Source organism: Astatotilapia calliptera, chromosome 16, assembly GCF_964374335.1.
Source record: "Astatotilapia calliptera chromosome 16, fAstCal68.1, whole genome shotgun sequence".
NCBI classification, from domain to species: Eukaryota; Metazoa; Chordata; class Actinopteri; order Cichliformes; family Cichlidae; genus Astatotilapia; species Astatotilapia calliptera.
This window is the reverse complement of record NC_137437.1, coordinates 12024998-12052658: the sequence shown is the minus strand read 5'-3', so window position 1 is coordinate 12052658 and position 27661 is coordinate 12024998. Positions and strand designations below refer to the sequence as shown.

Below are 27661 nucleotides of genomic sequence, written 5' to 3'. Positions count from 1 at the left end.
CAACTCTATAAATCAGTTGTTAGGAAAAGCTCTTTTTTGCCCTCTTCTCGAACTCATAGGGAGATGTCCGAAAGGTGCAGAAGATGAAACGTGAGCCGGACATGGGGTCTAAAGTCTTTCCTCCAACTGTTGGCCAGTCATGCTAACATTCTTCTCAGCCAGAGAGATGGAGGTCCGTGGCACTATGTAAAACAAATCTGGAATTCTAACCATTGAAAACTGTTGTGAAAATTTGAGCATATTTGTCTTCTCTCATAAAAACCCAAAGGTCTTGAACACTCATCTTTCCATTGTTTGCAGTACAAAATGACACATATCTTTTAACAGGTGTTAGAAGTTATGATCACATCACTCCAGTTTTAGCAAATGTATACTGGCCTTCCGTTTTTGTATTGATTTTAAGATTTTTTGACTTACTTTCAAAATTTTAAATGGCATGAGGCCAGCTATTTAAGCAAATTCCTCAAAATATACAGTATAACCCCCAAAAAACATTGAGATTGTCTAACCAGATGCTCTTAGTACAGCCGAGATCTAGATTACAGCATAGAGCATAATTTGAGTTCAGTTTGAGACAGAGTATTGTATTTGCTTCATCTCATGTCTTATTTTACTGTTACTTTTTTCTATTGTTTTTGTCATGATCCGGAGTCTGCGACTCCGTGTTTATGTTTAGTTTATTAGTATTCTGTGGTTTTGGTTACCTTGGGTGTTTATACTCTTCTGTTTCATGGTTCATGTTCCTATGTTCTGTGTCCCCCAGTCTGTGTTAAGTTGGTGTGTTATGTCATTGCGTGTATGTGTTTCCTGTTTTATTGTGAAGGTCTGCGTCTTATGTGAGTGTTTTCAGTTTGTCTCCCTACTCTCGTCACGTAATCACTCCCAGCTGTGTTCCCCACCTGTGTGTAATCTCCCTGTGTTCTCTGAGTGTATTTAAGTTGTGTCTTCTGTCATGGTAGTTGCTGGTTCGTTTGTGTTGTTTCACCTCGGTCTCCCTGCGTCTCTCCGTATGTATTTCCCCAGACCTCCCTGCATCTTCATTTCTGGTTTGTGTTGTTAGTTTACCCAGTTTAGGTTTTCCGGTTTCATGTTTTCCCACCATTGCTGTTTGTACCCACCCTTTGTAAATAAATATTCACCTGCACCAGAGCTGCCACCTTTTGGGTCCTTTCTACTACTCCACACGGCTTGCCCCGGCAAACCGTGACAGTTTTCTCTTGTTCATTAACTAACTTATAAAGCATTTTGGTCAACTTTGTTGCTTTTAAATGTGATATAGAAATACAATTGACATTGACATACACACAAGCGGTAAAGACGAAACGGGCCACAGGTGGGAACACAGCTGACACTAATTCAGGCTAGAGAGACAAAAAGGAAGCAGAACTGAACATGACACACTGGAAGCAGGAGTCACCAAATTAAAACAAGAAGTAACCTACACTGTGACTCAAACATGTCAGCTTGACACAGGAACCAGAGAGAAACAAGACAATGTTTAGTTTTTCTTGAAAACAAGACAAACTAAACATGTGACATGCAGTCTAGAAATTTTTTTTTAGGGGGGCCAGGTAGGGGCACAGATTTGGAGAAGGGTGGCAGATGTGATTGGCAGATAATGTTAAAAAAAAATTCTACCAACCGTTAACCATAATTCAATAACCCTATAAACCTAATAACCGAATGCGCTTTTAACTCTTATTAGAATGAGATTTTAACCACTACAGTGCAAAGTTTTTAGATACTGGCTAGCGTGTGGCTAATGGTGGATTTTTCCTTCTTCCTCCAGGAGAGGTGTTGTGGAAGTTTTCCATTTAAATAACGCCTGCAGACGAGCGGTGAGCGAGGGTAGCTAACATTCTTTAATCAAAACACACAAAGAACAGACAACCAAGCTTGTGGAGAGCCCACATGACCGCGGGGCAGACGGTCAGCAGAGTCTCACTGAGTCTAACATGGCTCTCAGTTAAATACCTTCTTCAGGAACAAAAGGCAGTACACAGCTGTTTCACACCTTAAGGTTCACACTCCCTTGCTACCTCCCAGAGTCATCGAAGAGACAAAAGATTCTTCCTGTGGAGTTGTCTGCTTCCCCCAACTTCCTTACTAGACCCCCACCATTTGTCTTAATGTATGAGTGTGAGACTTGTTAAAATCCAGTGGCACCAAGGCATTATACAATAAAATAATGTGATTAATACATAAGTAAAAGAAATTCCTATACAGAGGCGAGCAGAGAAGCGAGTTGGGGAGCACACACACTAGGGAGTTACAAAACAGAACGCACTGGGAGCAAGGGACGAGCACGATTGGAAAATTGCACTTTTGAGTGAATTGTTGGACTTGCCTGTCTATTTCACTGTAAATAAACACACTGTGTTTCTGTGAAGAAGAACCGCGCCTGGGTCCCTCTTTTCCGTGACAGAATAATCCCACCACCATGGACTCAGCGGAGTCTGCTTCACGCCAGCTGTCTCTCCAAGCGGAGGTGTTGGAGAGACATGAAGAAATGCTGAAGCACGTCTCAAAGGAACAACACGCGCTTCTGCAAGCCATAACTGAGCTTAAAGGTATGTTGATTTCCTCACCTAATACGGCTCCAGCGCAGCCCGCCTCTTCGCTAGAAACTGCGACAGCCTGTCCGCTTCCTCCTTCACCTCCACCGCGGCAGCGAGAGTACTCACTCCCCGCGCCTGAAAAATTCGACGGCGAGTTGGGGAAGAGCCGGGGTTTTCTGACACAATGCTCTCTGGTTTTTAGACAACAACCTAGTGCCTTTGTCTCTGATTCTACTAAAATCGCTTATTTGGTGCAACTTATGACTGGGCGGGTGCTTCAATGGGCACAGGCAGTATTTAGTACCCAGCCCTCTGTTTCATATGATGTTTTTCTTAGAAAGATTCGCTGTGTATTTGATAAAGGTGCTAGCTCGGACGCCGCCGGTCATCGCATGTTTTCTCTGAAGCAAGGTAGGAGTGTTGCTGACTTTTCCGTGGAGTTCTGGATCCTGGCGGAGGAGGAGAGGGGAGGAGAAAGCACTGTGTGGAGCCTTCCTCAACAGCCTTAACGAAAATATTAAGCGTGAGAGCCGGGGATGGTCGGCGGCCTGCTGGGTGCACGGGTACATCTAGGGACCTTACTACTCTGATGTGGAGAGGTGAGGTGAGGAGGAGCAACATGGGGATGAAGAGCAACCCATGCAGCTCGGCCGAGCCAAGCTTTCCTCCTCTAAACTGGGGCGCAAACAACGGAACGGTGAGTGCTTTCTTTGTGGAAAGAGAGGACATTTTGTTGACTCCTGCCCAGACCGAGTAAAAGAGTCGGCCCGACAGTAATTGTGGGGATACTGGCGGGTGCCACAACCAAAGTGTTCCCTCACCTTAGCTGCTCTGTTAAATTAATGTCTCACTCCCTCACTCACTCCTGCTGCGCACTCATTGACTCTGGCTCTGAACAAAATTTCCTAGACAAAGAGTTAGTCAAAAACTTAGGCCTGCCCCTACTTCCCCTTCCAGAGGTCCTGAAGGTCTCAGCCTTAAATGGCGGCCATCTAGCCTCCGTCACACATCGCACGCAGGAGGTTACACTCATTATTTCGGGAAATCACTCTGAGAAAATCAGTTTATTGGTATTCAAAGCCCCCCACACACCACTGGTCCTGGGATTTCCTTGGCTCTAATGTCACAACCCCCAAATTGACTGGGCCAAAGGGTGTGTAACTGGCTGGAGCACGTGGTGTCATGAACAGTGTTTACTTGCCGCTGTCCCAGATAATCCCGGGACCACCTCTGCAAAAAGTTCCTCACCCCCCGACCTTACCTTGGTGCCTTCGGATTGACGGATCAACAGCAAGCTACATCCCTGTGCGTTCTTCTCCCGCAGGTTGTCTCAGGCCGAGAGAAATTATGATGTGGGCAACCGGGAATTGCTCGCCATCAAGTTGGCGCTCAAGGAATGGTGACATTGGCTGAAGGGCACTGAGCAGCCTTTCGTGGTGTGGACGGACCATAAAAATCTGGCGTATCTGGTTCTAGGAATACTAAGCCCGACACGCTGTCGCGCCAGTTTGCACCCGAGACCGATGAGGACGAAAAGGAGAAACCAGTCCTGCCCCCCACCTGCATTGTGGGCGCGCTAACATGGGAGATTGAAAGGGTGGTCAGGGACGCCCAGCGACAGGAACCCGACCCTGGCACGGGCCCAAAGGGGAAGCTGCATGTTCCGGCCACGGCTCATAGTCAGGACATTCACTGGGCAAATACTGGCAAGTTTTCGTGCCATCCAGGTAAAAATTGCGCTGTCTCCTTTCTACAACGTTTGTTTTGGTGGCCCTCTCTTATTCTCGATGTCCAGAACTATGTTGCGGCATGCCCGGTGTGCGCACGGAACAAAACCTCCAACTCACCTGCTTCTGCTCTCCTGCGACCGTTACCCACTCCAAAACCCCGGTGGTTGCACATCGCCCTGGACTTCGTCACCGGCCTGCCTCCCTCTTCAGGTAACACCTCCATTCTAACCATTGTTGACCGTTTTTCCAAGGCCGCCCACTTCATCGCTCTGCCCAAGCTCCCCTCTGCCCTGGAGATGGCCCAGTTACTGACGCAGCACGTGTTTCGGCTCCACGGCATCCCCAAGGACATTGTTCCCGACCGAGGCCCTCAGTTTACCTCGCGGGTTTGGAAAGAGTTCTGCGCCGAATTGGGAGCTCAGGTCAGTTTGTCCTCCGGGTTCCACCCCCAAACTAATGGTCAGACTGAAAGGGCCAATCAACAGCTGGAGGCCATGTTGCGATGCGTCGCGTCATCGAACCAAGCAACCTGGAGCGACCAGTTGGCCTGGGTGGAGTACGTGCACAACGCGAGCACTTCGTCAGGAACTGGACTCTCGCCCTTTGAGGCGTCGCTGGGGTATCAACCCCCCCTTCTCTCCATCTCTGAGGGAGAGCTGGCAGTTCCCTCTGTCCAGCACCACCTTAGGCGCTGTCGTCGGGTCTGGCGGGCTGCCCGAGCAGCACTCCTGAGAACGGCTGAGCAGAACAAGGCATTGGCGGATCGCCGTTGCACTCCTGCTCCAGATTATCAGGTCGGCCAGCGGGTGTGGCTCTCCAGCAAGCTCATCCCCCTTCGGACTGAGTCTAAGAAACTGGCCCCTCGATCTCTTGGCCCCTCCGCCATCCAGGAGGTTCTGAACCCAGTGACAGTCTGGCTGGCCCTTCCGCCTACTATGAAGGTACATAACGTCTTCCATGTTTCTCAGATTAGGCCCGTCCAGACCAGCCCTTTGCTGAAGCACCCCCAAAAAGGATTTGATGATTTGATTTAAAGTATATTAAAAGCATATAAATTAAAAAAAACTTCCACAAATAAATGGTATAGATTTTAAATGCTAATTTTTGCATATACAGTCGTTCTATTACATTTTATTTACATAGCACCAATATAGCCACCATAATGTGCTTTATATTGTAAGGTAAAGACCCTACAACACCAGAAAGAAACCCCAACAATTGCACGAACCCCTATGAGCACGCACTTGGCAACTCTGGGAAGGAAAAACTCACTTTTAACAGGAACCAGGCTCAGAGAGGAGGAGCCATCTGTGAACAACTGGAGATTTTAGCAGCTATTTTATAAAGAGCACAATTAAAGTCTTTTTGAGTTTGATTAAATACAGCAATGGTGTATAGACTCACACAGTGAAAAGACGTGAGAGAAACATCAATCGGAAATCATCAATCTGTTTCTAATGATAGAGTTAGTGCAAATGTTAGTGGGGAAGCAGAGAGAAGCACAACATAAAAGTAATTTGAACCTCTACTTTAGTGAACTACTTGAGTAAACATACCACGTTACTTTCCTACTACTTATCCAGGTGTTTTGATCACTGTAAAATTAAGAGTACTAATTAATAGGGGCAGACAGTTGATGCAGGTGCTACTTTGGGGCAAAAACTTTATCATTGCATGTTTTTCTTCTTTATTCTGCTTGAAGAATGTGACAAATCCATAAGCTGAACAGTAATGTGTTTATTTAGACATATTGCTTAGTGAAAGTCTGCTAAATTTTCACCATGCTTCGACTATACAGCACAGCAGCTTGTTTAGAAACATGTGGGCCAAATGTCAGAGATTTTCAAAAATGAGTTACCTTTTGAAATCCTTTAAATAGATGTTCTAAGAAACGAACTCTCTGTCATGCCAGTTCCAGCAGTATTGGGATCTATGGCAGTGAAGCATATTTTCAGAGGCCATATTCTGCAGCATATCTGTCATACTGAAAGTGGGGACATATTTCAGTAACTCCTTGATGTTTTCATCCTCACTTTATTTCATTTGGCCACTTGGGGTTGCAAAAAGACTGCTTTTATTTCCAGTCATCAAGTTGCTTCAAGTACCACTACTGCTACTTATTTCATATTGTGTAAATCTACTATACAGTATATGTACATCTATATATGTTAACATAGGCATTGATTATTAATGGATGGCTCATATGAGTGACTGACAGACATGAAAAATGAAAACCTAAGCTATGGGAAGGTGTAAAATACTCAGTTTGTTTTTTATACTATAATGTGCCTTTCCACAACTTTGTTCACACTATATCAGAGGCATTTCTCATAGTCTAGGCTCCCAGTGATAGGCTAGACTATCTGAGTTACAGTCATCACAACATACAACTGCAAACATTACTATAAAGGTGAATCGATTTCTCTTTTTCAAACAGTTTTAACAGAAACTGTACAACTCTACAAGCAGTAGCGGTGTTTGATACGGGCATCACGTGTATCGGAAAGAAAAAAAAAATTGCTCGGACCCATGCTGCCCCGATGTCATGCCAGCGCATATTGGGAATGGTATAGGCCAGGGGAAATTCTAGGATCAAAGCTTTGGAGAGCCCACCGAGAGAACTGCCCATCCAGGCAAGGTAAACTTTACTCGTCACGATGAGACTTCTTCCCTGTCTCTGTCAGTCCCTGCATCCTTAAATGTCTCCAGTTGTCCCGAGTTCCCTCTGATTATCTCCTTGGTGCATTTAAACCCCTGTTCCTCCCTGTCCTCATCATCTGTTGTCTTCATCTCCATTATCAGTCATCATAATTTACCCTCTGTGCAAGTCTGCAAATTTCTTTATTAAATCACAAGATTCTTAAATTCATCAAGTCTCTCTGTGCCTGGGTCCTCTTCACAAATGACGTGCCATCACTGTTTTGTAAATTTTAACACAATTTAATCCCCACATTTGTGAAAGAAAGGCAAAACACTTTTTTGAAAAGTCTGTATCAGATTTGATGGTTTTGTTAAAGGTTATTTAAATGTTGCTAAAGACTACTACTGCCAAAGAAGAATGGATTGGAATTTAAAAAAAAAAAAATACATATCCTAACCTTAATTACTACGGGAGAATAATGAACGATGCTCATAGTGAGTAAAAAGTAAACTGAGTGCACTTTTTGGACAGAGATTCACTTAAAGTGTATGTATAATATAATACAGATACATAAAAAATACACTCCAAAAACAGAAGAGTCCTTGAAATGTACAAAATATTATTAAAAGATTAGAAAAATGGAGACACCTTGGCTTATGGTACAATGTATAATAATGTTAAGAAATATACTCTAAAAGGTTACCTAGATCATGTCCCAGGCAACATCAGGGCATCTCCTCCTCTGGAGCAGCACCACCCTGGACCTATAATCCAGGCCACCATCATGGCCTGGAAAGCAAGATTTGGAAGTGAAATCAAACTTCACACTTGTAAACAATTGTATCATAAGAGTAATAAGTATTCAGCACTAGCACGACAGGTGTCATGTGCAGGTTTTCTCAAATCAATAAACTACAATTATTTCCATAATTTGCCTCAGACATGGATCATCCCTTGTACTCAGTCAACATTAATGTAATCGGTGACTTCTCTTAAGCAAAGTCACTCAACTCATCAATCATTATGAGTTCAAAAGTGGCAAGCTAATGAGCACCATATTAAACTATTCCATAAACACTGCATCTCTTATGTGTTTTTCTCATGTCACTTGTCCGCTTCTGCTGAATCTTCTACATGTACTCTTAGAAAAACAAACATTAGCAATACACATTGACTGTGGTCAGATGGTGGTCAGACGCAGGTCCACAGGTTCCAGATGTGCCATAAAAAGACCATAAAGTTAGCCATCCATAGCTGTGGAAAGAATGTTATTCACATCATCAAAGTAACCTTCACATTTTCCCAACAACACAGTGTAACAGCATCACCAACTCATAACCTGTAGACACAGTTTTCTTCACACATAAACCCAGAAATCCTGTAGTAGAAAAACATTAACTAGTCCTCTTATAAATCACATGATCAAACACATGAAGAACTGTAGTGCTGTAGAAAAGAAAATGCAAATGTTAGCGCTGCGCAGGCGTATGCATACTTTGTCACAGTTACCTCTGTGAGCAACACAAGGTAGTGAATAACACCCCCTGGTAGATGCACAGACACAGAAAGTGGCATTTAAAAGGTTAAATCGTCATGCAACCTCGAATGTTGCTGTGATCTTTCTGCTCCTGTAAAAAGAAGCACATAAATTTGTCTGCACCTTTGTCAGGTGGGGGTTAACCTTGAGTCGTGGTCAAGTCTTGTCAGCTTTTACCAGTCAGTCAGTTTGTTTTTTATTTCCATTCATTCATCCATTCTTTCTTTCTTTGCTGATAGTGGAACCCATCGTCGCATTTAGTTTCCACTTTCAGCAAAATGACGTCATTTCAAAAGAAAAAGAAGAACTTTAGATCGGATTACCTCGCTGAATCCTTTTTAGGGAGGGACTCTCATTTTCTAATTGTCCCAAATAAGTGGCTTTCTCCTGAGCCCATTTTAATGTGGAGAAACTCACTTGTAACGGTTTTCTTGACAGGTCGTATAGCACTTTTAATTCCCGACGTGCAGATCTGCTTAAAGAAAAGAAATTGACAAACAAAAATCAGTGCCTGTTCAAAAAATGAAAAATAACAGAGATTATCAAACAAAACTTTCAGTGCACTGCAAAAGTATCAAAATAAAAAGGCCTTGTTAAGTCATGACACAAGCTCCTCATCTCAGGAGGGTAATGGTAAATGGCCTGTATTTATATAGCGCTTTTACTAGTCCCTAAGGACCCCAAAGCGCTTTACATATCCAGTCATCCACCCATTCACACACACATTCACACACTGGTGATGGCAAGCTACATTGTAGCCACAGCCACCCTGGGGCGCACTGACAGAGGCGAGGCTGCCGGACACTGGCGCCACCGGGCCCTCTGACCACCACCAGTAGGCAACAGGTGAAGTGTCTTGCCCAAGGACACAACGACCGAGACTGTCCAAGCCGAGGCTCGAACCGCCAACCTTCCGATTACAAGACGAACGCCCAACTCTTGAGCCACGATCGCCCCCCCATGCTAATGGTAAATCATACCATTAGCATGGTTTATCATACCATCATACTAATTGACAGGCTCAACTTCACAACAAGGGAAAAATCATCAGCTAGATTAACTCCAAACCAACCATCAGCTGCACAACACACAACATAATCCTAATGTCCTATTAGCTATGAGTTTAATCCCTAGGTCTGTGCTCTTCACTCATTTAGGCCACATACCCATTTTATTCAGTTTTCCTTTTTCTCTTCATCATAAAACATGTGACATGTTGTCATGCACTTCACAAAAGAAGTTTGTTCTGATGTATTCAGAGTTATGTATCTAGGTACAGGATTCACTCGCACATCAAAACAGGAAACTCAGTGTTTTAGAGTCTCCACTCAACACACAACAAACTCCAACACATCCCATTCACTCGTGCTAGAATTCAGTCACCTTTCCTTAATCTAAGAACGATCAACTAATTTGCATATCAGCTATTAACCCACTAAGATGACTGGACAATAGAAATGCATGTTCAAAATAGTATCACAAAAATAGAATTTCCCTCATATAGTAAATTATTTGTGCTGCATCAATCAAGCAGGAAGCATCTCCCAATTTACTATATCAACAACTAAATTTATTGTCTGATCACTGGTTGGTCAAACCAGAATCTTTTTCCCCACAAAAATTTAACTGTTGTCCTGCAACCTAGAGAGTCAATTTTTTTGCACTGGATAAAGTCAGCATTTGATAACAAGTGTCTGCTAAATTCACACTATTTTAACAGTGAAAGATAACAAGCTGATCTTCATTGCATGTGTGTTTGTGTTATTAGGCAGGTTTAATGCATGTCTGTGGAGCTGCATATCCAGCAGAGCATGTTCTTAAAGCTGCCTTTCCTACACACTTCTCTGCTACTATTTAATCATTTTGTAACTGATGTGCTATGAGTCCACTGGTCTTTGTGTTGCACCCTCAGAGAGACATGACTCCATTCTCCTTTTTCTTGCAACTTTATTCTCCTCAGTTCAGGTTTGGAGTTTACAGGCAGAATAGCGTATCATCAGCAAAACATCGCTCCCTCACGTCTCAGACACTGGTTTTTTTTTCTGCGCTTACTGATGACATCACACATCTGAACTCTGACCTCCTGGAGCCAGTAAACTACAAAAATTAACTAGAAATGTGTCCAAAAACAAAACACAATTAAATAAGAATAGTCTTTAAAGATTTTCCCAACAATTCAGAAAAATGTAAGTTTTATAACTACTTTTAGAGCGCAACATTTGCATCACACTAAGTGACTTGGACAAGATGATAACAGACTCACATTCTTAAGATGTTGTCTAATCTTCATGAGCACTCTTGTGTTTGGAAGTGTTAGTAGGGTTAATGTATGTTCTGCTTGTGTGTGTGATTTTGTATATGTTTCTTTTTTGCAGTGTTTTCAGACTCCTTCTCAATTTTCCCACTTAAACAGTCAGTTTTGTTTTTCCCAGGTTTGCTAACCCAAATTTTGATTTCCCATGTTAAATAACAGCATTCTCACTTACTCTCACTGTTGTCGTCAAAGGAGCTTGCAAAGAAAAGCGACTTCTTTGAAACGTCTTCAAGTAACTTAAAGAAGTCCAGACGCTTTTCTTTGCAAGCTCCTTTGACTACGATGACCTGGATGACTGAGAACCTTCACAGACATCTCACTGTTGTCCTCTCCCACTTCAACAGTCCAACAGCTGGCAGTTCTCCTACAGCTTTGTCCTGTGTTCCACTGTCTCTTCTTGCCATTTTCTCCAAAGGTGGCAAATGTCAAACTCCAACAGTCTCCTCAGTTCTCCTCAAAAGTTTTCTTCACATGCACAGTGAAGTTGCAGCTTGTTGGAAACACAGTGCCATGATGGGTTTGCTCTTCTTCTCTGATGCTGTTTGTCCACACTGCTGCTGCTTGCTGGGTCTCTTTTCTCAGGACTTTGCTGCTGTCTCTTTATCTGCCATGTTATTGCTCTTTGGAGCTGCATTCCTTGTCTTCAGGGAGGAGTGAGAGCTCGCTTGTGAGTTTGAGGGACACATGGTGCTGTAAATAAGTCAGAATGTTTCCAATGATGTTAAACTATAACTTTCTTCCGACCGCTGCATGTGGAAATTGATTCAGGTCTGCTTTGCACCTGAAAGTGACAAACTAAAACATTTTCATTATTATCATCACTGCTTAATCAACACACATCTCTCTCTCTCTCTCTCTCTCTCTCTGTTTTTGTGAACAGTCCTTTCTTAAAAGCAGAAAATGAGGTTGTAGTTGTTCTTGGCTGATCAACACAAAACCTTTTTCCTATGATTATTTTTCATCTACAATGTAAATTTTGCCTCTTTTTCACTCATTTTTTTTTCTTTACAATAGCTGGTGACCTGCAGAATCACCGCTCTCACAAGCAGAGGCAATTACTTTCACACAGCGCACAAAGACACCGTGACGTCAGACACATTCACACTCACTTTTTTTCATCTGCATAAATAAATCATATGGCTGGTGATATGTGCCATGGTGATCCATATGTATGATCACAAGTTTATTTAATTATTTTTCAACCCAACAAAACAAATAAACAGAAACATGATGCTGATGCTATGAACACTCCACACACATGAGTCAAGATGCAGGAAAACTGCTCACGGAAACGCTGCACACTCTAGTTATCACAGTTATCATAGTTCCGTTTCCCTCTCTTTGAAGAGTTCTCAGGCAGCTCTCGATCTGATAATGTGTAGCTTGCTCATCAGCCCAGAAGAGAACGCAACGCAACCTCACACAGTGGTTGCGTCATTTGCCCCACAGTGGCAAAGACTTGCACTTTCATATTCAATTCAGCTTCTCCATCATGTACCTTTAGATGTTTCATACAGGGTTCAACATATTAGTTGTTTTCACAGGTGTGCTCTATATCTCAACAATGGCTCATAATAAGACGACAGTCTTTCAAACAGGTCAAGTGCCTCTATGCACATCATTAGTTTAAATATTTACCTATTTTACTTCACCTCATATGTCATTATACTGAATTTGAGCAACCCTAAGCTTAATGCAGATTACTGTTAACAACTGGTTAAATTAATGGTCTGGAGCACCGGCTGTTGTTGATCAGGGCAATCTAAAGAATCTGCGTTTTTTTTTTGGTTTTTTTTGCTTTTTGTGGATTTCTCCACCTATTTGCACTTATTTTACCTGCTCCGGTTTGTTGTTTTTATAACCATTTCTCATCAGGTGTTAATTTTGTTTATTCCCCATTTTCAAAGATTTTGCTGGGCCGTCGCTGGCACGCTTGACTTCAGAGTGGTTTACTGATACGGCCTTCGACTTCGAAGCGGTATCAGTTTTATGAGATGAAACTCAACCGTTCTCCTTTGTCACCAGTACGTGAGCCTCAGCAAAGAAAACAAAAATAGAAGTAGTTCAGCAGCGTATTGTGCTGTAAAATCAACTTACTTCCAGACACATACACACACATAGACATTCGCATGTTTTTACAATTTGTCACGAAGTAATTTCGGCTACCTCTAAAACCTAAGTCTAATTCAGCTCCTTTCGGCGAACCCAACCTAATTTATCACGTTACTTTAAACCTTTGCGGCGGTTTTATATACCAAAATAGTGTTTCTCACCCCAACGTCTCACTGACGGTTCGGATCATCAGACTGAATCCCAGCGCCGAATTCAACGTCCTGGGGCTCTCTCCTCGTCCAAGAGGGCTGTGCACAGGCTTCGGTGCTGGCACAGAACACACAGAACTTCTTGCTAGCAAGGGCAGGGGGGGGGGGGGTCAGAGTGTGGCCCCATAAACGACTTCCCTTAACCTGCTGGTCTGGAAAATCCAACAGTTCATCTATATATAAAAAAGCACTTAAACTAAAACTGACATAGCTACGTTAATCCTACCGTAAAACAATAAGACAAGGTACGACCTCTCCCAGGATGTGGGGGTGAACGCCAGAACACCTTGAAAGAATGTCACCCTAGGATGAGACATTCTTTCAATATGCCACCAAATATATACTTCTAAACACTAATGATTAGATGCAGTATTCTACCATATGTGTGTGTCTGTGCACATGCAGGCTAGCACAGACTTTAAGGCGGTGAGGCGTGATTGTGGATGACGCTCCGGTATGACCACCTCTCCTGCAGCGGCACTGCAGGCCACGCCCCGCCATACTAAATAAATAAACTTGAAATAAATATTTATGTAGATATTTTACAAATATTTATTATTCACTTTTTAGGAGCATAGTGCTTTTTTTCCAATTATTTTTAAAATTCAGGTCAAGATTACGCTACATGCTCCGAAAGCCCAAAGGTGATATAAGGATGACGGCTCAGTTGTTGTTTGCTACATGGATAATTTAAGTTCAGCTTTTTAATTCATTTAAAAGAGACCTTCAACTGGATGTCTTTCTTTCTTGTTATAATTTTTAAGAGTTCAAAATGTGTTCATTATATAAATAAAATTTCATTTTCTTTGTAGCACTTCATGAATTTCATAAGCAACACACTATAGTTGTTTAAACAAAGAATAATGGTAAACATATTGTATGCAGTGTTATCTTCATTTTAGATGTCAAAAAGTATTTGCGGCTCCCAGTGTTTTCTTTTCCTTGGAAACTGGGTCCCAATGGGTCTTTGGGTATTAAAAGTTGCTGACCCCTGCCTTAGGCAGTATCATCAGAAGGCATAACATACTGCTATGCAGATTACACCCAACTCTATTTATCCATGAAGCCAGATAACACACACTAATTATTTAAACTGCAGGAACGTCTTAAAGACTTAAAAACCTGGTTTACCTCTAATTTTGCCTTGGACTCCAGTCACACTGTGAGGAACCTTGGAGTCATTTTTGACCAGGACATGTCCTTCACTGCACATATTAAACAAATATGTAAGACTGCTTTCTTCCATTTACACAATACTTTTAAAATTAGGAATATCCTGTCTCAGAGTGACGTTGAAATTCTAGTTCATGCATTTATTGCTTCCAGGCTGGACTACTGTAATTCATTATTATCAGGAAGTCCCTGAAAATCCTTCAGCTAATCCTAAATGCTGCAGCAAGAGTACTGACAGGGACTAGAAAGAGAGAGCATATTTCTCCTATATTGGCTTCCCTTCACTGGCTCCCTGTTAAATCCAGAAGGTCTTAAGGTCTTAAATAATCAGGCCCCATCTTAACTTAATGACCTTATAGTGCCATATCACTTCACTCTTGTACTGCAAGCTTACTTGTTGTTCCTAGAGCAACAAGTTCCACCCATCTTCTTCTGCCATTGTGTTTCCGTCCATACAAAGCCATGTGTTTGGCAAACTGATATTACCGAATGAGTCAGGTTTTTTTCTTTTATCTGTTAAAAAAAGTGGATTGACAGAAAAACCCAGTCTGAAGCAACCCTCCTTTGAAGAGCACATTTGGTAGTATGACACATGATGCTGACCCTAAACGATTAATTCTAATATCTAATGCCACGATTGCTAGAGGCAAATAGGGATCAGACAATCAGTATCCTAACTGTCCGAATGAATAAGGCAACAATTTGCTCTTTGCTATTTAATTTTCCTTTTTTGCCTTCTGTAAATTCTCTCTGGACTTGCCCTAAGTAAGCCTTTGCCTTTTCAGTTGTTTTGCTTGCTTGCATTTTATTTATTTTTTGTTCCTCTTCAACTGCTCTCAGGAGCTCCGTCAATTCCTTCATCATATTTTCTTTGCCTCTTCATTTCCCCTTCATTTCAGAAATTGAGAGATGCTCACTAATCCTCCTGCAAATGCTTGGGTACTCATTTTGCGTCTCTACACAATAATAAAAATAATGACAAAAAAACATAACTTTATTTGCATAGCAGTTCTTAAAACACGGTTACAAAGAGCTTCACAGATAGAAGATGAGATTCATCATATTGGTATAATGATTACACATCAGTGTAAAAACCCCTCCCACTGCAAAAAAAATCTAAATATGTTGCAGTTAATTTTCTTTTACACTTCTAAGCAATCGAATAAACACTGTATAGACAAAATATAATGGAAATTAAATATGCAATTCAGATGTATTTATGCTGAGTATAAAACTGAAAAAGTACTGGGTCTGAAATGTACTCAAGAGTAAGAAAATTAAAATGAGATCCTTGAAGAAAAGTTCTACCATCTAGTTTTATACACAGGCTAGTACATGACAATAAAATATTATTCAAATCTAATTCTAATGAATGTACTCATCTTGAATCTTGTAGAGCACAAGCAGTGAAAGAGAATTTATAAATAACTAATTTCTGTTCCCTACATTGTAGATGGACTTTGCCTCCACACCTAAAAACTAAAATGAGTACGATCAGGGGTTGAAGTGAGATCAGACACGTGTAGGAAAAATAATCACAACTCACAATAATTTCTGTTGTGAGCTCCAATAGATTTTCTTAATGCACAGGCTGTGATCAGCTGACCTGCTGCTCTTTGTGGAATTACAAAACTCAATTCAACAAGGTGTCAGCAGTTTAATGAATGAGCTATATCGGCTGATTACCTTTGCCAACAGTATACTCTGTTTCTTATACTAGACAGTATGAAGTTGATATAGACGTGGAATAAAGTGAATTAATCTAAGCATCATCTTAAATACATACAGTCCCGATCAAAATTTCAAGACCACCTGAAAAATGACAAAAAAATCATATTTTGCATGGTTGGATCTTTAGGACCACCTGCCTTTAAAGGGCCAAATCTGTGCAAAAATGTGAATTCATTTTCAGGTAATCACAATCTCATGATGTTCTGATAGCAAAGGCAAAAAAAAAAGCTTTCTCTTTTTGAATGTGGTCGGGTTGTTCAAGTGCATAAGCCGGATCTTATGCTGCTGAGGTGGAACGCAGTAAGAAAGTCATTTGGAATTTCTTTAAAGATTAAGGGTTATGGAACAAAAAAGTCAAGTTAAAGACCCCCAAAAATTTCACCAACACTGAGCCGGCAGATTCAGTTGGCTGTCTGTCAAGACACTGGTGTCATGGTCCTGGGTCACTGATCCAGCATTTTGAGTTTTCTTGTGTTTTGATGTCATTTTGTATTATGATTTAAGTCCATTTTGTTAGTCTTGGGTTTATTCTGTAGTGCCCAGGTTTTTCTGTTTATCTTTATTATTATTATTATTATTACCGGTATTATTATTATTATTATTATTATTATTATTATTATTATTATTATTATTATTATTATAAATTACTATTATTAGATTCCCTCTTGTGTCTTTGCCCTTTATGTCTCTGTGTTTATATTTGTTGTGTGAGTTCTTGTGTTTTGTTTCCCTCCTCGGGTTTCATTCTGTTCCCCCCTGCTTGTCATGTTTATCCATGTTTGCCCAGTCTATCATGTCTCTCTCGTTTCCTTTCTTTCTCCCTTGTGCTCCTTCGTGCTTCCTCTGTCTCTCCTGTCTGCCTTTCCTCCACTCCTGTACCATGTTCCTCAGTTTCCTGTTTTATTATGAAAGTCAAGTGTTTCCATGTTTGGTGTGTCTAGTCTTGCTTCCCCTGTGGCGTCATGTTAATTCATGTCAGCTGTAGTCCCTGTGTGTTCTCACTTCCCACATTATCCTTCTGTGTATTTATGTCAGTGTCTCCCTCATACCCGGCTGTGTCTCCTGTTCATAGTTCAATTTCTAGATTTCCAGTTTAATTTTTGTATTAACTTGTACCAGCAATAAAGCTGAGTTTTTGTGTTCAAATCCTGTTTGTGAGTCTGCATTTGGGTACAATCCTGCCTGCAACACAGGGTTCATGACAATTGGACGATCCTCGACCCAAATTAAGCCTGTTATTGGTGCCAACTGCAGCCCCATAACCATCAGACAGCATCTGAGACTGAAGGACTTCAAAAATAAAAAATGTCGCTAAAGGCCTCATCTCCTTGAATGCCACAGAACTGACCATTTGAACTTTGCAAGAGAGCACCAAACATGGGATATTGAAAGGTGAAAGAAAGTTGTATTCTCTGATAAAAAATTTAACCTTGATGGTCCTGATGATTTCCAACGTTACTGGCATGACAAGCAGATCCCACCTGAGATGTTTTCTATGCGCCACAGTGGCGGGGGATGCTTTTTCCTTTAGCGGCCACTGGCTATGTCCAGATGTTGCAGAGAGGATCCCTCATGATTGAGGGCCCTCATCTTTGTGGTAACGACTAGGTTTTTCAACAGGACAATGCTACCTTTGCAGTACAGAATGCCTGCAGGACAAGGGTCTTTTTCCAGGACAATAACATCACTGTTTTGAACCATCCTGCACGCTTCCCTGATCTAAATCCAATTGAGAACCTTTGGGTCAGGATGGCAAGGGAGGTTTATAAAAAAGGACAACAGTTCCATACAGTATAAACTTTGTTTTCAATAAATTGCATGCTCAAAATGTTTTGTCTCATTGTTCATTTTCATGTAACATTTGACTAACACAAAGTTAGTATACTTTGTTAACAAACACAAAAATCAAAACTTTAAAACACTGCAATAAAAACCAAACAGAAACCCAAAATTTAAACATATGCAGCTATGCTGGTGTTCAATAATTTCTCTCTGAAAGTCTCCACTGTAGTAACAAGTAAAAGATCTTCAAGAAACAATACAGTAGTCTGGTCCTTTTTCACAGATCCATTTAAGAGAAGTTGAGCATGAACAGTCATTCATGGTCATGTCCTCACCACTGTAGACATGAGCACAGTCCTCTTCTCCACCATTATCAGGTTGAGTCGATCCCCAGTACCTAGTAAGTCCATAACCATAATATTAGCTTGTTTTTATTATTGAGACAAAAATCAGATGTTTGGTGTGTAGTGACAGGGCTTTTTTAAGATAACAAAGTTTCATATGGAGATCAAAGCAAGACGTCATAGTTGATAAAGCAACTTCTAACCAATGTTGTCTAAACAAGTCATTAGTGTACATCTTTAAGCTTTTGACCTTGCAGTTTGGCTCAACCCACTGAAATGTAAGTTCACCAGTGTGTTTTATATACTAACAGTCAAAAGTTTAATGGTTTTCATGGTTTTCTTTATTTTCATGACTATTGTACATTGCAGATTCTCACTGGAGGCATCAAAACTATGAATGTCCAGGCTTCTGACCAGTAGTGTATATATGTTTAACACATTTCTTTTGGAAACTTAATGAAAGTAACAAACTGTACCAAAGTGAAGACTTACGACAGAGTCAGTGGAGTTCCATCCACCCATTTCCATGTTCCCTCCTGTTCTTCATCAGTCAAACCAAGCCAAACTCTTTTTGTGGTGATCATAGAGAGAAAGGTCTTTTTCATATGGAGTAAAAGCAATTTATATTAGTTTTGAACCACAATTTTAGTTGATGTACTTTTTGCTGAAACTCATTCAAAACTTTTAATATATTTGTCACGTTTTTTCTTTAACATGTAATAAGTCATTGCCACCAAAATCTTTTGACACTGTCAACAAAAGACTGGTTAAAATGGTACTATGTTCTGTCAGTGGACTCTTAAAGGTCCATTGACTGCATTCCCTGCATTCTTCAGAATCCTCCTATATTATGATTTCCTTTTTCTTTATACACCACCATACTTTCTTATTTTTCCATTGACAGGTTATTTCCCCCTTAATGTTTTTGTCTGTGTATATTTCTGAGTCATTGTGGTACAATAAATTTGATTTGAAATCCTCATATTCATCTTTTTTTATTTCATCCTAATTGTGGTAACACTTTTTAAGTTGAAGGTTCCATTAAGTCATTTACACAATCACAGAAAACTATGTGGTCATATGAGTTTTTTCCCACAGAACAACTTTGGGTTTTATGTTTATAATCTGATCTGATATATGTGTTGAATCGTTGTCATGTATTTTAAAAGAGGGCGACATTATTTACATAAAATAAGGAGCTTGAATTTCACTATTAATTTACAAACACAATAAGTCACACAGGCATAAACACAGTACCTGTTCTTCAGGGCTGTCAACAACCACCAGGTCTGCTCCTCTGTCTCTGCAGTCCTTTCTGGCTGCATCCCAGGAACCAGAGCTTTGAGACCGGATATAGCAGCTACAGTTGAACTCGCTCCATCCTCCAGAACATGTCTTTTCTACAAGAAATTACAAACAATATATTTAAGCTAGCTATAAACTGGACTGCTCCAATGGCTTGATCATAAAGATCTGGGCAAAATCTATTCTCTTGAGACTCAATAATGATAATAATTATTCTTCTAATAATTCTTATTAGAACTATCATTTTGTTTTTATCACAGAAAATGAAGCAATGGCAATTAAATAAAAATACAATTCAAAAATTCAAGAAACATAAAAATCAACACTGTAAACACTAGAATAAAAATACTGGCAGCTGCCAGTGCTACCCCTTAGCCTCCCAGTAGATGCACGTATGGTATACATTTGAAAGTATAACAGAATAAAACAGACTAAACTTAAAATAGAATGATAGAAAAAACTGCAAAAAATTTAATAATAGGTCATTGTCAGTAAACTGTACTGCAGTTTAGTGTTTTTTCACAGATCCAATGAAAAGAAGCTGAACATCGAAAGTCCATCCAAGAATTTTTGCCGTGATTCCTGACATAAGCACAGTCCTCAACTCCACCATCATCAGGTTGACTCGATGCCCAGTACCTAGCAGGTCAGTCACAACAACATTATCTTATTACTTCATTCATGTCAATTCTGCATGCATCTGTGGATTCAACAACTTTGATTTGAAAATGTAATTAGAGTAACAAAATGAACCAAAGTGAAGACTTACATCAGAGTCGGTGGAGTACCATCTACCCATCTCCATGTTCCCTCCTGTTCTTTGTCATTCAAACCAATCCAAGTTTCTTCATTGATGATTGTAGAGAGGAAAGTCTGTTTAACATGAGGATAAAACATTTTATTTTAATTTTGAACCAGTTTTATTCTGTGATATACAATCTGGATGGGTAAATAATGCTGCATTGTAGAAAGTGAAGAACAAGAAATTGTTCATAGTTAAAGCGAAGGTAAGCACTACATTGCTAACTCAAACGAATTACCACATGCAAATCGTATCTTTTTATTTATTTGGTTATTTACACTGTAGGACCAGAAAAGGTATTAAATTGTCACATTAATGTTGCATCACACAGTAAAGTTTACCAAGTTGTTTCTAGTTTCAGTTAAATCGTTCTTCTATTGTTTTCCCCTCCAGGCAGCGGTGTCCCAGTAGTTCTGACGCCACACAAAAACTGGACTGAGTACCACCCTAATATTAGTGAGGTTGTATAGCAGTGCTGCATTTGTATGCAACACAACACAACAATAGAGGATGTCAAGGCGATAGTACACCAGATCCTTGGTCTATTGCTTTTTGCCAGATTCCGGGACCACGGTGTTGGTTTTGGTACAGTCATTTCCATCGTTGCCAAGTTTCAAAAACGGCTGTTTTGATTACTGCAAAAGAGTCACTGTCATGACTTATTAAGTGACACCACTGACTTGCTAATCCGTGGCACAAAAGTTGTCTGACATCATTTACCATGCAAAACAATGCTTCAAATCCCTGGACTTTCTGCCGCTCCGGCACTTTGGCTACAGACTCCCATCCACCTGGTAGTAACTGCTCTCTTGCAAAGTAACAGTGGAAGAACCTTTGTATGCTTTATCCCTGCATTCTTTAGCATTTTATAATATTCTGTTTTTCCTATCTTTGCTAAACCACCACATTTCATTATTCTTTCTTTAAATAAGGACCCATATAATATACACACTTTAGTTCTATAAATATGTTTTAAAATTCACATGTTCATCAAAGTTTTTGAAGAATGAAACTATTCAGCTAAGACAAATTCCATATAGAACCACAGAAAGTGTCTGTAAGTTGTTTTCTACACTGAGTTACAGTTTTCTACACTGAATTACAGTTATTTCAGGTTTTTGTGTTTAGATATGTGTTGATTAAACGTTCAAACGCTCATGAGAAACACTTTTAGGAAGAAAAAATTAAGAATTTGAACTATTGTGTTTATTTACAAACACAATAACACACTGTACCTCTTCTTCGGGGCTGTCAATGACTATCAGATCGGCTTCTTCGTCTGTACAGTTCTTTCTGGCTGCATCCCACGAATCAGACCTTTCCGATTGGAGATAGCATCTATGATTGAACTTGCTCCATCCTACAGGACATGTTTTGTCTGGTGGAAGGAAAGATCCTTTAAGAACTCTATAATGATGCTCATTCAAGCTCTATTTAATTTCAATCCTCCAAAGTCTTGATCACAAAGATTTTTGCACAGTCTATTCACTTACTGACTGTTATATTTGTCTGCTTGTATTTAACATGGTGACAGTTTTAATACCTAATTTATTTTATATTAACAGAGAACAGTTCCACTCCCATAAGTTATTCTAAAAACAAAGTGTGTGGGACACATTTCCTGCTGAGGATTCAAAAGATGACGTGAACTTGTTTTGTTTACCAAAAAAAATGTGCTGTGACCCATTTTCTCCCACTAAAATGTTATGGTCTTGGCTGGAGTGACCACGTCGCTGATGATATGGTCCCGGCACAATTTAACCTGCCCTGAGCAGCATGGTGGTGTCTTGCACTTTTTCCTCAGGGCAAGAAGGTCCTGGTCTCAAATCCAGACATCTGCCCAAGACCTGTGTGAAGTTTGCATGTTCTCCCTGAGCCTGCATGGGTTCTTTCTGGGTAATCCAGCTTCCTCCCACAGTCCAAAAAGAAAAGTCCAAGAAATCTCCAGTAATGGTATCCATATTAATTTCAAAGAACGTTTGTGCAGATGTCAAAATTGTCAGTATAGAAATCTATTGTAATACGTCAATCTTTTTCTGTCATTGGGAAATTATATGCATATTTAAAAATATATATATAATGTTTATAATTAATAATAATAATAATCATAATTTTTATATTTAATAATTTAAAAATTTATAGAGTTCAAATAAAGAAAGTGCTAATTTCACTCAAACTTTATTGCTTTAAAGTTTGAGACTAAATGAGACTTAAGTTTTTCCTAATTCGTGCAACCCTGACTTTCCACACTGACACTGTTACATACTAAAATTGCCAGTTTCCATATGTCAGTGAACTACAAGGGTAAAAGCCTGATAAATCTTTGTGTAATGTGATTAAACCTACCTACCACAAATGAATTTAAGATACAGCAACAACTGAAGGTGAAACATGTAGTTCAAAAGAGATATGATAGTGAATAGATGCATCCCTACTGAAACACAAATCATCACCAAATAGAAGAGCAACTGAATAGTTAACAGTTTTAAAGATATAGAGTTAAAAAGGAGAAAATACAGGAGTAAGAAGACTGGCAGCTAACACAAACACTTCAGCTTTCTTTTATGCTCACTGATCAATGGTCATTACAAGTTGCATATTAATGACCATGAACCTGACCTGAAGGCCCATTTTTAATCAGTGGCACTAGTTCAGGTCATTATTGATAAAGCTGGGGAAACCTGCAGTCAGCTGAGACTGAAGCAGAAGTCACTTGGATCAGTGACAAAAAGATTCTCCCACTAAAACGCTACGCCCAGATGAACAGAATCAACTTTCTGGAGTTTAATGCTCGTTGTATTTGTTAAATGTTGTTTTGCTACAATGAAAGTTTGCACATGAAAACTTGATTAAAAATGAATAAAATTCATTAACAAACATTAAGTTCTATTTTGGATTCATAAAGTTTTGAAATTACTAAATAATGATGGTACAGTCATTTTGTTCAGTCATAACTTCCTTATAAATGTGAATTTGTAATGAGTACAAGATGCACCAATGCAATTCAAATTCAAATTCAAATTCAAATTTTAAGCTATATGTTGAAAGCATAGATGCAAAGGTATTGACAGTTGTTCATATAAATACATATTAATAATGATTCCCAATAGTAATTTATGTTAAGCAGGAAAAAACTGAACCACTGAATTCCCGACTAAAGCTTTTTACTAAGACAAAACATTTCATACAACTCACACTGATTGGACAAACATAGCAGCGTTCTCAGCTCTTTGGTCTTTTCAGTCAGCAGGTCTCTCTCCTCAGTCATTGAAGAAAGTTGTTTCTTTATTTCTGGCAGATGATCAGCTGAATCATGTAAGCAGTTATGATCTGAAATAAAGATAAATATTCATATATTTGAAACTCAAAAGACCTCATGCATTCATCCTGAGACTGTTTCAGATGTATTTTAGAGTTAAACAAAAAGTTTGCCTTTAAAACATGTTAAATATGTTTGTCAGTTTTATACTGGCATGTGAATAAAGAACCATTATTACTGTGATCTTGTCCTCTTAAAATTATTTATAAATTTTGAACTTGTGAGACTTTCTTGATTTGAATGTTACCATGTTTGTTAAATTTCAGTAGAATTGCATTAGAAAACTATTTATTATTTTGGGACTGTAAATTAGAAGAAATATTTATGAACAATCCAACTCACAGGAAATACCAAAAGTGATCAGTCTAGCCAGCAGGAAAGCACCCAACAGGCAAAGAGAGAGAATACCAACTAAACAGAAACTCCTCTTAGAGCTCCTTCGACCTGAAAAGAGAAAAGGGGGGAAAAAACCAGGAGTCTGAAAATCCCACCAAAATATACAAGAGTAATAAGAGATATGAACAAACCTCTTCCTGTTTCTGTCACTTCTTTCTTACCCCTGTGATTTGTTGAAGATGTTCGGTTATCAGGTTTCAAATATATTTCCTCCATTGCATGCAGATACGAATTATCGCTGAGAGCTCTGCAGCAGAGGACATGTGAAAAGTCAAAGTATCACTGGTTTCAGTGGAAGTTACATATTTCATGTGTAGTTTGTGCAGTTATGTCACCACTGAAACTGGACATATTCTCAAGCTGTGTATATATTGTGCATACCGGAAATGTTTACATAACATGCAGGGATTAATTAATTTATGGATTAATAAAGTATGCTGATTCTGATGAAAGCTGTATGCCAGACACTAGAAGTACGTATAGACATATTAATGTAATACTGGATCCCTTTCCAAAATAAATATTAATAATAATAAAGTCTCTTTTTTCTTTTTTTTTCTTTTTTTTTGCCTTGTCTGCTTAATTGGCTTCTCAATATGATAGAATCTACATAAATACAGAAAATTCTCAGGATTTTATTTTCAACTGTTTTACTCTCAGTTATTTACCTCAGTTGAAGATTTGTCAGCCTTGTGTAATGGACATTTTTAAGACTGTTACTTCTGTGTCAAGCTAACTTTAGTGAGTGAAATGCTCCATATCATCTTATTCTGGCTCCATGTAATCCTTCAGCTACACAAAAGCCTTTATTACACATTGTTCTGACTGTATTCTAGTTCCTGTTTGTCCTCTTTCCTCTAGAGATTTGTTGTAAATGCAACTTTTTAGAAGCACTATTATATTGATATGTGGCAATATTAGTCTTGCATCTGTTAATAATATGGGCACTCGATGATTTCGGAGCAAGTATGAATGATAGGATATAGTCACATCAGAGAGTTTCAGCAGCAAAGTGACAGACATGTCTGGGACACAAAAAAAAATCGTCCCTGGTATTTCTCGTCAAGTACAATCAGTCCTTGGCTCTGTGCTCTCTCCCTATATGTTTCAAATTTTTTTAATTATTGATACTGAAGTTTCTTTTTTATCAGGTTAGTACAGCTATTGTTCAGTTAGGACATCTTAGTTTCACTCCAGCGCAGCATGTGATACTTAAAAGTTACACTTTCGCTATTAGAAGCTGCTCATGATTAAAATAGCCGTTCGTTTACTTGAATTGCTCCGTTCTTAAATATGTCTCTTTATCTATTTTCCTACCACATTGATTCTATTTTCCTCTGTCTGTTTCTCATGCTGTTGTTGAAAATGTGATTCCTCTTCCTGCACTTTTTCTCAGCTAATGCTAATAACAGCAGCTTGCTGTCACTGCGAGGGCTTACTAGTTTGCTGACATTACTGTCGACAGTGCAGCTGCTAACATGTTGCTTCATTTTTACACAGATAAGATAACCTTTATCTCTCTCACAGCTTTTCTAAGAGAAAACTAAAACTAGATGTGAAAAAACATTTTAGTTCCAAATTATTTTGTGACCTTGGAAAGAAAAGAAAAGAAAAAATATTGAGAAGTTCTCGTTAGTTTTAGTATCTGTTATTTTGGTAAAATACCGTGCCTGATGAAGCATAGAGGGATGTGTTTGAGATTTTTGATATCTACTAGACTGAGTCAAGTACTTGCAAAAAATATGTACCTATGTTACAATTACAGTTACAAGTAGAGTACAAATCGGAAACTCTAGAATGTTGTTGTACTCGCATATATTTACAATCCACAATGGATTGAATAAATGGGGTGTTTGCCCAGGTTTTAAGTATGAGATCACTTAGCTGTTTGTTTATTAAGGTGTAAACACATGTAACTTATTTTGTTTATGGGGGTTTTGTATGTAATGTGTGAAAGGTAGTGCATGTCAAACAGACTGCGGTAACATACACTTGTGGTTTAAACTACAAAATTTAAAGTGACATTAAAAATGGTTATGGACCTTTCAAGTGTGCATAACTTGAGCTCAAAAGAAGGCATGAATTCAATGATAATTTTATAAAGAAGGCCCTCCAGATGTTTTTTTAATTCGTTTTTCAGCACTGAAAAAATACAAGGGAGAAATAAAAAGGCTGAAATAAAAACCTCTACATACCCCGCCTTCTGCCGCTTCGCTCAGATACTTCTGCGGTGGTTGAAGAGAGCAGACGAATGAAGAGGCTGGAGATGAACAGCAGATGTGAAGCAGAGACCGCCCACTTTCATCACCGGAAGATCGGTCCGAGGGAGGGCAGCAGCTGAGGAGATTCAGAGACGCTGAGGTCCCCAAGAGCCAAGTCCCATATTATGGGGACGCATGGTCTGGGGCTTGCTGAGACCCCCACCCCTTATTTTCTTCTATAAAAGAAATTATTGATCACTGCCGATCTCTCACCAACTCTGCTGGGTCGATCTTACTGCTTACTATCTTCTCTCACAATAAGTTGGGTGTAACAGGCAGGGTGAGGACCCAGAGTGCAGGACTGTGAGACAAAACTGAATTAAGAGCACAGCTTTACTTCTCTAATTACAAAACACAAAGGCTTAACTCCCGTGTGGTGTTTAGTTTGATCCAGATACACAGAGACACACAGAAACATGTCCATGCACACACACGCACACACACACACACACACACACACACACACACACACACACACACACACACAATGTTACACTGTTTTCATTCAAGCACAGAGGAGCTTTTTGCTCTCACTCTCCCACACTCTTTACCGTCCATCGTGTGCTCAGGACAAGTTAGAAATTAATTTATTCTGATTCTGTGAATCTGAAGATTCACTTTGAATTCCCCAGTGAGAGATTTCCCCTGCTCAGCTACTGATATAATTTGGATGATAGCAGGGCCCACAGAATTTGCCATGTTTAAGATATCAAGTCATCCTTTCTGCTGCTGATCCGACTCGATTCCGAGATTCATACTGGATATAACCAATCCTTAGGGGTGTAATGGAACATTTTACCTCAAAGTTTTTACCTCATTAAACTTTGGTGTGAAGTATGCAATACTGCCACTAATGGTTCTTTTACAGCAGCACTCACTATTGCATTATTGTAAATACAAAATGTGGTTTTATGACATCTGCAAATCACTGCATTCTGTTTTAATTACATTTTGGTTTAAATGGGATATGGATTCATATTTGTGTGAGGCAAGAGTAGTTGAGAATTGCCTTTTAGATGCTGACTGACTGTGTCCACCCATCTTCTCGCCCCTCTGGTGCTTGGTGCTAGCCTCATTAAATGTTTCACAGCACAAAGACTGCAGACTTGCACATCATTTTGCCATTTTTTTTTTTGCCAATTTCAAAATAAAATAATATTTTCAAAAGTCCAGTTTTATTCCTTTATGGGGGGAAATCCCTTATTACAGGTGGCTAAGTGGAAAAGAAATGTCAAAGAGGCTGTGGTGCCAGGTTTAGGATTTTATGAAATAAGCCAACATTACATAAAACAACATTGTCAAAGCAAATGCAAAATTTCCTTAAAATTATTTCAAATTATATACACTCTCACTGCATTCTGTTATTTAGCCATGCTGTTATGGCCAAGACGGAGCATGAGGAGGTGGGTTCTAGTAACGAAGCTCCTGTGGGCCTGGGCTCGCTGAG

At 39.6% G+C, this 27661-nt stretch overlaps 1 protein-coding gene across 2 annotated transcripts in view; it reads right to left on the bottom strand.

The window, feature by feature from the left end:
• LOC113007643 (C-type mannose receptor 2-like) overlaps positions 1-26256 on the bottom strand; it is a 68309-nt gene extending 42053 nt beyond the window's left edge. The window contains exons 1-10 of one of the 2 annotated variants that reach the window (XM_026144378.2): positions 26149-26256; positions 24115-24200; positions 23900-24001; positions 23434-23568; positions 21474-21616; positions 20206-20309; positions 19939-20075; positions 19389-19531; positions 18624-18727; positions 15251-18184 (exon numbers count right to left, since the gene is read on the bottom strand). In XM_026144378.2, the coding sequence (XP_026000163.2) occupies positions 18034-18184; positions 18624-18727; positions 19389-19531; positions 19939-20075; positions 20206-20309; positions 21474-21616; positions 23434-23568; positions 23900-24001; positions 24115-24169 (1074 nt within the window). In that variant the 5' untranslated portion in view covers positions 24170-24200; positions 26149-26256 and the 3' untranslated portion in view covers positions 15251-18033. Of the gene's footprint in view, positions 1-15250; positions 18185-18623; positions 18728-19388; positions 19532-19938; positions 20076-20205; positions 20310-21473; positions 21617-23433; positions 23569-23899; positions 24002-24114; positions 24201-26148 lie in introns of those variants that run through there. The other variant, XM_080290307.1, reaches the window with a different exon arrangement.
• Positions 26257-27661: the final 1405 nt, after the last annotated feature.